Source organism: Triplophysa rosa, linkage group LG15 (assembly GCF_024868665.1).
Source record: "Triplophysa rosa linkage group LG15, Trosa_1v2, whole genome shotgun sequence".
In the NCBI taxonomy this organism is placed as follows: domain Eukaryota; kingdom Metazoa; phylum Chordata; class Actinopteri; order Cypriniformes; family Nemacheilidae; genus Triplophysa; species Triplophysa rosa.
Genome location: NC_079904.1, coordinates 14048448 through 14061174, shown reverse-complemented (window position 1 = coordinate 14061174; position 12727 = coordinate 14048448). Strand labels below are relative to the sequence as shown.

The following is a 12727-nucleotide window of genomic DNA, read 5'->3' as shown; positions in this document are numbered from 1 at the left end:
ATCATGTTGCCCTCTATTTAAAGGAGAACAGTTCCTGCATTCTGTCTTTAGCAAGTCGCCCTGGTGCTCAGGAATAGAAAGATGACTTCCTGTCTGCATCTCTAGCTCATCCTTCCCACTTTCTCTGAGTGTCTCAGTTTTCCCATCGAACATCCGCTCCTGCAATATCTGAATAATTAATCATTCATTATTAACCATTCACTGTGTTCGGGTGATGATGCTAAATGTAAATGTCAATTTTCCAAATTGAAGATGATTGTTTCAGAGTGGGTAAACAAAAGTACAATTTACCTTCTTACTCACAGAGTTAACATTTTAGAGGAAAGATAAAAAAATACACATGTGGTACAATAGAAACTGTGGGGGGTTCACTTCCTCATTTAGAATAATCCAATTTTATAAACATCAAAATGAGATTTTGTGTTTATTAAACATAACATATTTTAAATAATGTTTACTACACTGGATACTAGATGCACTTATAGAATATATACGTAGAGATTATTTTAGTATCGAAAATGCACTCTCAACAGTTTTGAAAGGCACATATATTGTTAGCTTACACAGCAGTGAAATGTCATACAAATTGAGAACAACATGGTTTGTAGGGAAACATTTATCCTCATTTTCTCACCCTTGTCCCCTTCAGCTCTGCTGGTGGCGTCCCGTATGCATGATTTCCGGCGCACGGTGAAGGAGGTGATATCTGTCGTCAAGGTGTGCGAGGCTACGCTTAGAAAAAGGTGAATGTCAAGGCAGATTTCTGGTGAAAGTGAAACTGTCTGCTACTGCTTAAAAATACATCACTCCAAAAATATATATTTTAATGTCCAACATGAGTCACTGCTTCATTTTTATGATACTATCATGTTTTAGAATACAGAAAATATGCAAGATAAACAATCATTTAAGTTCGTTTTCTTGATTCACGATAGCACAATAAAGTAAATATGGTGTCAATAAAATTGCATTCATTTAATTACTTTAGTGGTCGAATGCATTTTTGTGATTCACTGTACGAGGATACAGACTACTGTCAAGAGATATTTGTTGTTTATAATATCCCTTTAAATAACGAAAGGCAGTTCCTAATGACATCATCGTTCAGGAAGTGACATAAAAAAACATCCTGTTTGATATAGGTACCAGTGTTGCAATTTAGCTACTTAAGACTCCTTTTTTTATTTGTCTAGTGACAAATCTAGCAACTGTTAAGATAGCTTTGTCACCAGTCATGTCCTGCAGACATGATGTACTAAACAACGTTTCAAAGGAACTCCTATTTGTATAAGTGAGTGTAAATATGATGTGATGGTGTCATTTAGCACATGATGCACATTGCATACACTTTTAATGAACAACTTGCTTAAATTACAACACAAGTTAAAAAACAAAGCTTTAAAGGTGTAGAGCTCAAATAGAATTAGGAATATCCAAAACAATCTTACAAAACCGTATGCAGTCTACACAGTTACATTTCACCAAACTCTTCCTCTGCACTGATGCCCAGGCTGACAGAGTTTGAGGAGACCCCCACCAGTAACTTAACCATCGATGAGTTCATGCGAGTGGACCTTAAGGAGGAGTGTGATCCTCCATCATTTGTGGCCGGACAGAAAAGAGTCAAGATACAGCAGGTATTTATTTATGAGGCCTATGTGTGCATAAGCTGATATGAAGCTATGAATATATGAGACTCTGGATGAATTGTTCTTTAAAGTAAAATTTCATTTTCACTGGTGCAGCTGGAGCAGGAGTTGGCCAAGAAACTTGAGGAGTATCAAGGTTAGTCTGCCCTCCTGGAATAAGATATTGATTTTCTCTTTTGACTCTCAACACGACATTTGACCAAGACCACTCTGTAGTGCGTTATCGCAGCAATGTTCAGGGCTTCGAGATTTTTTCTGTGATTATGATTTGCAAATGACCTTGTGGTCTGGAGAAGACAGCTTACTGGCAGTAGCTGATTTAATGAATGGACTTCATATGCAGTGTTGGCTAAGCTACTTTATACTAAAGCTTTAAATATATGTGTGAATTTAAAAAAAGAATAAAATAAAACAAATTGAACCGGAAGTGCTTCTGAACCAGTGTTTACATCTTGTGAAGTGGGCTATAAATTGTTTCATCGAACGCACATGCCTGGTGTTTGTAATAACAATTTATTTTATATTTATTTTATATTATTTATTTATTAATAGATTTTTTTCGAATGGTCTACCTAAGTTAAAGGCGGAATGGCTGATTTGGTTAAGTGCTAACTTTAGCATGCTAGCACTGAAATCATGATCTCACCCTCCATGCGAATTGCCGCCCAAAGCCACACCTCCTCTAAAACGCATGAACGCGCACAAGCCAGAAGCTCTTGGATCAATTCCAATAAAATCATGTCTCATTCACCAGTGAGAACATGTAACAGTACAAAGGGCAGTCGTGGCTTAATGGTTAGAGAGTCGGACTCGTGACCAGAAGGTTGCCGGTTCGATTCTCAGGGCCGGCGGGTAACAACTGAGGTGCCCTTCAGCAAGGCACCTTACCCCCACTTGCTCCCCGGGCGCTGCAGTGATAGCTGCCCACTGCACGTGTGTTCACGACTTGATGTGCGTGTGCTCACTACTCTCTGGATGGGTTAAATGCAGAGGTCACATTTCGGGTATGGGTCACCATATCTGACAAATAGGTCACTTTCACTTTTTCACTTTCACTAAATAACGTTACTACAGCGAAAACAGCTAACGTAAACAACAGCTTTAAAACGGGATAAGATGCAACATAGTTCCCATTAGACGCTGGGTAGCGATGTCGTTGAGCTAATACATAAAAGTCCATGGACTACAGAAGCAACATAATCAAAACCCATCAAAATCGAATCATAACATGTACTTGCGTCTTCCGGGAGTCGCATTTGTGAGAATGTGAGAACCTCGATGACGTATGCGGTCGACAAATACGACTCCCGTAAGACGCACCCAAATCCTGGCAAGGACGCATCTTCTGGGAGTCGCATTTGTCGACTGCATATGGTCACCCTACCATGTACCTACCTGTCCAGAAGTTACCATGGCATTACCATGGCATCATCTTCTGTGAAACCTCTGGAACACAATCGCGAACAGACCGAGCAGGAAACCCGCGAAAAGCAAGCGGGAATGATTCGCTGTTGACGTATTGTGTCTGCGTGAACAGGGTGTGCAGTGGGATGCAAAATACGTTGACTGAAAATGTACACAGGATCAATCAGGTTTAGGCGAACGTTTTTTTGGTCTAACGCCTCTCAGAGACGATATATAATTATAAAAATATAATTGGACCACTTTACTTATTGATACTTATTGATTGCTTGCAGGATGTAAAGACATTTCCAACCAGCATGACAAAAAAAATTCTGGACAGGATCACCTATTCTGCCTTTAAGTTTGGGCCACATAACGTTTGTTTGTTTGTTCTTGCTGCTGAAACTGTAAATACTATTGTCAAAACCGCTGAAATAATGTTACGCTTCTAAAAAATTGACCTAGCTTAGTAGCGTGGCTACCTGTTGTTAGACACCTTTAGTTAGTTACTCCCCAACGCTGTCATATGTTTGGCCTGTATATCATAACTTAACTTCCCATTCGCATACTGTATAATCTAAATCTTGAACACACTCATCCATGATAAGCATTTCATGATGTATGCTGTTTGTCTGTCAGAAAAAAAGAATCGTCAATCAGAGTATCATCGCTCATCTGTATGTGTGTACGTGTGTCTGCAGGAGAGATCAACTCATACCGGGATGAGATTGAGACACAGCTGGCAATGAACAGCAGAACCAAACCGAGAGGGATTTATGCCGCCTACGCAAGAGAAGGTAGATCAAATCAAGTGCTCCGCATGTTTATTTAGTTCACCTAGGCGTTCTGCACTTCCTCAGAGCATTACGCTCTCGTGATATTTGTTCTCCTCTTTGTGGGGATTCTTTTTGTGGCTATTATGCAGATACATGCTGGCACGTTTGCCCAGCGTGTACCGAAAACCAACAGAAATGTCTGAAGTTGACTGGCTTTTTATTTATGTGTTATCAACATTACAGATGATGATTGTATATCTCTGGCCTCTGAACTGGCTGGAGATGAAGGCCGAGAGGATGAGGAAATAGAGGCTGCAGCCCAACATCTAAACCAGGAGTTCATCAGTGAGGTGTTGCCTGAGTTTGGGCAGGGCGGACAGGGGGAGACGGAGGATCAGGAACGGAGTAAGGAATCAACACAGATCTCCGGCCGGTCTCCTCACGTACCCCTAAAGGCACTACTCGGCCCTTTGCCCAGCGCAGCAAGCCTGGGTCTAACAGACACTATACGTGAATGCATCACAGAGGACACAACAACCGGTGAGTGAGATGAATGAACAGAACATTACTGTGTGTAGCCACTTTTACATCAACACATTTACATCTGGTAATTTGATAAGTACTGTTACATCACTTGCAAGGGATGTTCAGACTCATTTTTCTATAGAGTAAATGTATTATTCATTATTATACAGAAATTTTGCAAGTATTTGGTAGTCTGTGTTTGCCAAGCAACGCAGCAACATGGCATATTAATATAGAATTTGCAGTCACCGGTGTACGTTTATAGTCCACTGCTTAACAAAGTCAAAATTATATGTTTTATGAAGTACATTTTAATTTAAATACAATCCCCAGAGGCACTTGGGGTTAGTTGGTAAGTGCACAGTTGTGGTAGCTTATGAAATGGCCCTTATGGGATTCAAACCTACAACCTTTCGTTTATCACTACAGGACCATTTATTCACAAGGCCATGCAACCTCATTTACTCTGAAGTGACTTATAGCAAACAAATTGCATTGACAGTCCCTCTGGAGGACTCTTAGGTTAAGTGCTTGAGATACTTAGTAAGCTTGAACATAACACATCTGTTTAGGTCTTAATTCCAACTTTGTGTATACAAAGCAATTTCTTTACATATAAACCTCTCCGTTAAGAGTTTGTCTTACACCTTGTCTACACCTTGGCGTGGCACGACACGACATGACAAAAGATAATAGAACCCATTAGGACACATTTTAATTAAACATTTTGTCCGGATGCGGCGAGAGACAACACGACACGACAAACCCATTAAGAACAAGCCGGTTGCCGTGTCGTGTCGCATCACGCATGTGTCGTCCGGTGTAGACACAATGTTCGAATATTAACAGTGTAACTGTTATGGGTTGTCCTAATAAATAATTATTATAGTAAATAATGATATATTCAAAATTAATATTGCTAGGTTATTTTATAATATAAAAAATCGTAATATTAGGACTTCTAAAATATTCAGTATAGTATTTATATGGGTTTTTATCTTTTATGGTGGATATACAGTCTGTTCAAAATTATTATGCAAGTTGATATTCTGACTATAATTTTGTTCCAAGCTAATTTTACTGCTTCCAAACCACGCCGATCCTAATATCTGCTGTTAATTCTGTATATAATTGAGCAATTTCTAGTATTGCAGTAGTATTGAATACTTCTCAAGTGCATTTAATCATTTTTGACAAATTGGTGTAAATTAAATCGCTTTTTTGACTAATTTACCTGTAAAAAGAAAACCTTCTTAATAATTATGCACACCTAAATATGCTAAATATAAAGCATTTTTTCACTTCCAGCCTTTGTTTACCATTATATATATATAATGTGATTGTGTTCTGTGATTGTATGGATTGTTTTTTTTTACTGCTGTTTGGGTTAGGCTATTTGATGGAAGTGTAGACATAAGAATAAGGTTAAACATAGATAATACACACTGTGGACTTTTGTTATCTTATACTGATTCACAGTACACTAATACCCAACACACATGTGGTTAAGCCATATCGATCCACAATTAGCTGACACCCATTATAAGCAACATCATCTGGTCAGCTACAGATCACTTTATTTACTAAAGCATTTAAATCAAAGAACTTTTGGAAGCTCAGAAATAAATAAAATGTCACAGGATTCAACGGAATATCGCACAGGCCCAGCAACACTTTTCTGACCTCAGCACCTGCTCGCAAACTGAACCCATGCCATTCCCTTTTACCCTTTGACCCTGACCCGCGATGACCCCGCGACCTAGGTGTTCCCCACAGCTCTGATCGACTTATCAGCGGTGGTTTATCTGGACACAGCATTTGTCCCCCCAGGTCAGTTTAGTCTATCAGACTGGAGCCGTTTTATTTTAAAGCAGTCTGGGCCGTGATCTGCTGTCTGGGCGGCTTTCCATGGACTGCTCCTGCAGTGCCAGGTTGCTGATATGTTTCTCTCGCCGTCGTTGTCCTGTGGTGATGATTCTGCAGGAGTCAAAGCCTCTTAGAGTCGCTGCTTTATGGGCTTCCACTCGGCACGGATAAATCTCACTAAGCACAATACACAACAGACTATGAGGGCTGGAGAGACTCACTGTTGGCCACACATAGAGCTGTGTATGTATCTTTGTGTATGTGAAGAAGAGTGTTAATTGTATTTATTGGTTGTTTTGTACATGTTTTCCACAATTATGAAAAAATGTTGAAGATTTGGCTGGGTGGGTTGTGCTAATGCCAATAACATAGAGCTGTTGGGTCATTGGGACATTGGTTCGAGTCCGGCAAGAATGATATATAGAACATTCTTAAAGAGACAGTTCCGCAAAATAAAAAATATGTCGTGTTTTATTCACCCTCATGTCGTTCAAAACCTGTACTTGACTCTGGAACACAAAAGAAGATATTATGAGAAATGTCTCAGTGGTTTTGTGTCCATACAATGGAAGTCAATGGGGGCTAGTGTTGATTGGTGACCAACATTCTTCAACATATCTTCCTTTGTGTTCTGCTGAAAAAAGAAAGTCATACATGTTTGAAATGACATGAGGGTGAGGAAAGGATGGAAGAATTTTCAGTGGGTGTACCAGCCCATCAACAACACAAAGTTATTATACTGTACATTTCAATAAAACAAATTAGGAGGTTTCACATGTAATATCATAAGTGGGCATTTCCAGGGTACTAGGGACTAAAATAAAGCAAAAAGTTGTTTTTTTAAACCTCTGCAGTATGTAGATCAGAATCAACTCTGTGTACTCTAAATAGGGAACACATGGGTGACAGACAGCGAGAGAGGTAGAAAAGGAGTGACCAAGAATGTGAAGCAACAGTGTGTGTGTGTACGTGTGTGCGTGCGTGTGTGTGTAGTGTGAGGTCTGGCAGATGCCTCCCACTCTCTGACAGGCTGTCAGTACCGGAGTGTCTCACTCTTTTAGACTGTCTGTCTCTTCTGTTCTCTGGGGACACTTGTGATTCACTCTCTCACTTTCACTGCAGTGTAGAAAGCGGCTGGCCGACTCCACAGCCTCCTTTCCCTGAATAGCATCTGTTTCACACAGTTTTACATCCCACTGGCACTCCAGTTTTAGCCCAGAAATCTTCCTCGAAAAGCCTTCAAGGAGTCTCGCTTATTTAATCAATATATATTTTCCTTCCAGAGCACTGAGTGCAGTGAAATATGAATTTTATCTGATGATTGTAGAGGAGTCAGCGGGTCCATTACCAATTTTGTTTTTTGCGATTTAATATTTGAAACCCAGACAGAGCTCGCCTCCAGATCTTGGAATAATGCATTTCGTATTGACTTTGTGTGTGCGTGTGTGTGTGCGTGAGTGGATTTTCCCTTGAGCTTTCATGATTTATTTATTTTTTTGGCTGTGGTTTTATGAACCTTGGTTGAACTTTGCCATTTTTTAAATGGCAGGCATTAGCCAGCATGGTCGTGGCTGAGAAGAAAGAAGAACTTTCATGCCTTTCCTGAAACCGGGACATTTTGATGCTCTTCTGAGCTTGCAAGGCTAAGAATCATAGCTTTACAGGGACAGTTAAACACTCATGTGCATGTACAACACATTTTCGTCATATTTTAGAAAACTGTAAATTCAGTGATTGTTTTGGGTCCACGGCCTTGCAGATCTAGCACACATGTTCTGACACATGGATCTGTGATGCTCAAAGGCAGCACAGCTGTGAATATGCCATGTGACATTTCCCAATCCCCTTGTTATTTTTTCCTCGTGGCAAAAGACCTTTAATAATTACAAAAAATGGTGCATTCCACAGTTGTGGGATTGTAGGTTTTAATGCATTATGAAGCACTGAGGTTGTGAGCTTCCACAGATCTGGAAGGGTTCAGTCACATGGGATGCAATCTTGTGACAGCTAGGTGGAGCGCAGCAGAGTAAGAAAAAATTCTGAGTGCATTTTCTTGGTTTTTCTTAATGCAGCATCTTGAAAACAGCGTATACAGAATGCCACGAGACACTAAAACAACAGTGTATAGTCGCAAACAGATGCACAGCACATCTGACATGTTTATTTGCTCACGGATTTGTTACTTAGCCAATGTTTGCGGGTCTAGCAGACCCACAGCATTATTTGTTTTTTGATGTCAATATAGTCATAAAAATGTATGTAAAATAATTTACAGATTTTTAATTTATCCCAATTACAAGCAACATAGCATGTTGGTAAGATGCTTCATTGACCTCCATTAAAGTGATCTATTAGTCAGATATGGTGACCCATACCCGAAATGTGACCTCTGCTTTTAACCCATCCAGTGAGTAGTGAACACACGTACACTGGTAGCAGTGGGCAGCTATCACTGCAGCGCCCAGGGAGCAAGTGGGGGTAAGGTGCCTTGCTCGAGGCAATTATGTCATCATTTACTCAAGTTGTTCTAAATCTGCATAAATATTTTTGTTCTGATGAACACAGAGAAAGATATTTGTAAGAATGCTTATAACCAAACAGTTCTTGGCCACCATTGACTACCATAGAAGGAAAAATTACAATGGTTGCCCCAGAACTGTTTGCTTTCCTACATTCTTCAAAATATCTTCTTTTGTGAAAAAACTTGTGAAAAAAAGAATGAATCTATAATATGGCGGAAAACATGTTTATCTTGAATAAATATTAATAAATATAAATGAGTCTGAGATTGAAACAAAACTATTAATTGCATCAATTTTGTAAACATTGAAAACGGGTCCAGGCCCAAATTGTTGTGTTGATGCAGTTTTCTGTCTGACATTTTCCTGTCTGTTTACGTATATTTACGTCGCATGTCCAGAGTTTCATGGACACGACACATGCAGATTGATAACTTTGCCTGTCCTCCCATGCTGCATTGCTGCGCTGCACTTACTCTTTATGCACTTGTGGCTTGTTTCGTACACCCAGCACGATCTGAACACTTTCTCCCTCCATGCGCTGCCAAAGGGATGTGTTGATGCAGTTTCTACTTGCATGTGTAAAGTATTGATCCAGTGGCCTCTGTGCATTCAGACAGCTGTGCTTGATTCAGAGTGAAAGACCAATAGCTCTGGGAAAGAGAGAGAGAGGAGAGAGAGGGATTGTAAATTGTGTGTAGCTGGAGACGACAGTTAAGCTCAGAGGACCTTGGCTGAATGACGCATGGCACGGGGAACGGAAAAGCACAGCATCTGCAGGCAAATGCAACATTTAACCTTTCAATGCGGAAATGGATGGAAGTGTTTGATGTGATCAAAACATGCTGAGGGATAGTGGGAGGCAAGAGGCTTCTTTGTAGTCTTGCCACAATTATAGTTAACTGCATGTGTAGAATGTTAATGTGTTGAGACAGGTGTGCAGTCGGATGTGAAAGATACCACTATACGTGACCCAAGACAAGAACACACACACGCGCGCACACACACACACGCACAGCGCAGGCTTTGGTTGACTATCCCTGTGGGGACAGTCCATAGGCGTAATGTTTTTATACTGTACAAACTGTATATTCTATCCCCTATCCCTAAACCTAAAGATCATAGAACACTTTTTGCATTTTTAGATTTGTAAAAAATATTGTTCTGTACAATTTATTAGCTTTTTTGCCCATGAGGACCTCAATTTTGGTCCCCACGGTGACACGAGTCCCCATGTGTTGGTGTGTATTCAGGTTTAGGTCCCCACCGGGATATACAAACATGAACGCACACACACACACAAAGGTTTGTTTCTTTGTATGAGTAAGGACATCTCTTCTTTATATGATTGAGGAGTTTTATTTTTTGCATACTAAATGGTATTTTCTGTTCCTGAAAGGGATAGTTCCCAAAAATAAAAAAAAATGTCATCATTTATTCATCCACACGTGGTTAAAAATTTGTATATGACTCTGTGGAACCCGAACAAAATATTTTGAGAAATGGTTTTGTGTCCATACAATGTAGGTCAATGGGGTCCAATGTTGTTTGGTTACCAACGTTCTTCAAAGTATCTTCTTTTGTGTTCTGCAGAAGAAAAAAGAGTCATACAGATTTAGAATGACCTGAGGGTGAGTAAATTATGAAAGTTTTTTTTTATTTTGGGGTGAGCTACACCTTTAAGCAATAAGTTAAACCTTAGAGAAACCTATTGACATTATTCGATTTACAGAACAGCAAAATAGGATTTGAGCCTTTTCACTAGGGAGGACCACCTAAAATCACTATGTCCTAAATTTGTTAAAAAATATGGCTGTCACATATACAGTAAAACCAAACTTACACACACACACACACATTTTTTCTTCCTTGTCCTGTTTGCTCATAGCACAGACAGTAGGAGCAGGTGGTCAGGTTGGAAAAGGCCCTTAGAGGTTATCGTGCCATATTGCAGGATTTTTTTCCACCTTGTCCTCCTTTTTGTTTATATGAGCGTGAAATATTCTCAAACCACTTTCAAACGACTGAATCTTCACACATCCAGCAATAGAAGCTAGTGTACGTCTGTTTTATGAAGGGTGAAGGAGGAACTCTCAGTAGATTCTCCAAACAGGTGCTTGTCTTGATGGCATTATGGGAAATCTGATGGTTTATTCACAGAAGATAACAGGGGATGATTTTCAGCATTGAAATTAATTTGATTAAATAGAAATAAGGACCACAGGTCATGTCTGCATTTGTTGCATAGGTTTGGAAATTAAATTGTATAAATATTTGACCTTATTTTACTTCATCTTAAAGGGATAGTCAGCCAAAAATGAAAAATACAGTCATCATTTACTCACCATCTTGTCATTTCAATACTTTATGACTTTCATTCTTCCGCAGAACACAAAAAAAGATATTTTGAAGAAAGTTGGTAACCAAACAGCGCTGGCCCCCATTCACTTCTGTTGTATAGACAAAAAACCAATACCAATAGTGAATGGGGGCCAGTTAACAACATTCTTCAAAACACCTTCATATTGTGTGACAATAGAGTGAGTAAATGAGGACAGAAGTTTTATTTTGGGGGGAATTATCACTTTAAGTGATCACCATAGTGATGCAAGAGATGCTTTAAATGTTCATTCATCTCTGTGGCATGTCACAGTTGAGCATCAAACCAGTATGTTTATTTGCATAATGATTCACATGATTCATTATGTAATCTGGATTATGTTCAGTCAAGTGCGTGTCAGTTAGAAGCTCATTTTTCCTTCAAATATGCTGGTGCACATTTTACCTTTAAGCATTTAATTCAATTCAATTCAATTTTATTTATATAGCGCTTTTCACAATGTGCATTGTTCCAAAGCAGCTTTACAGGAGCAAATAAGAAAAACACAGAAAGGTAAAACACAGCACAGTGCATGGTGTTTATAGACCAAGCAAGATCATTATAATAAATAATATCTAATAAATAAATGCAGTCTTCCGGTGAGCAAGCCAACACTGCACTGCTCTGCTGTGGCGAAGAACCCAAACTCCAATGCTGAATAATGGAGAAAAAAAAGCATTTAGTCCTCAGCTTGTTTATAATATCATCGCACAACCAACATGTCATGTTTTGAGTAGCTCCTCCTGACAGTCTATTGTGTGCTTGTCTTTCTTGTCATGAACAAGAATAGACAATTTAAAGTTAAATTAGATGTTTATGACTCAGCATTGATCACTTCTAATGGCTTGTTCGACAACAGCTGTCTTTTGCCACACCCTTAAGGTCTTTGCACATACAGTCCGAAATTTTCGTATATGCGTTTTTTTGTATTTGCCTCTCGTTTGTACGGTGTCTCTGAATTGTTAAAGAGTACATTCCTCAATATTTTTAAGGGCTTATTTTGGTTTATGGAGTGTCCGACAACAAGTTTATGTACATACATGATGTAAAAATACTATTATTTCGTAATAATAAGCAGTTTTTATTACCTTACTTCTTGACTGACTCTCAAATGATTCGTTCCGCGATTCATCTGTGTAATCTCCGCCTTTCCGCCAGCGTAGTCTGATCTGATTGGTCAGATAGTGTAGTCTGCTGTGATTGGTCAGATGGTCTAGTCTGCTGTGATTGGTCAAATGGTCTAGTCTGCTGTGATTGGTCAAACGCGTTCAGCATGTGTCGCAAATGGACCGCCTATCATTACTGCTGTATTACGGTTTGCAGGTGGTTGGATATTAACAGTGTATAGAGAGAGATGGCGTCGATTTTACCTTACCAGTTCGAGCCCGAGTCTGACGAATCATTCTTTAATCCTTATACAGATGCCAGTAAGAAAAAGGACTGTTTTAGACACTTCTCTTGTAACAGTTAGTTATCACGGCATACAGTGTACGGTGTTCGTATCTTCAGATGTTATTATAACTATAGTACACCACGCAGTTCTTGAAATAAAGACTTTGCGAGTTAATATGGTTGAACACTTACATTAGCGCAACGAGTTTATAGCTA

At 39.4% G+C, this 12727-nt stretch overlaps 1 protein-coding gene across 2 annotated transcripts in view; it reads left to right on the top strand.

Annotated features, from left to right (window-relative positions):
• The window catches only part of brf1b (BRF1 RNA polymerase III transcription initiation factor subunit b), a 70459-nt gene that overhangs the window by 23499 nt on the left and 34233 nt on the right, over window positions 1-12727 (top strand). For both annotated transcript variants that reach the window (XM_057352794.1, XM_057352793.1), the window contains exons 8-12: window positions 650-743; window positions 1511-1637; window positions 1746-1785; window positions 3755-3850; window positions 4073-4369. In XM_057352794.1, coding sequence (XP_057208777.1) covers window positions 650-743; window positions 1511-1637; window positions 1746-1785; window positions 3755-3850; window positions 4073-4369 — 654 coding nt within the window. The remainder of the gene's footprint in view (window positions 1-649; window positions 744-1510; window positions 1638-1745; window positions 1786-3754; window positions 3851-4072; window positions 4370-12727) is intronic.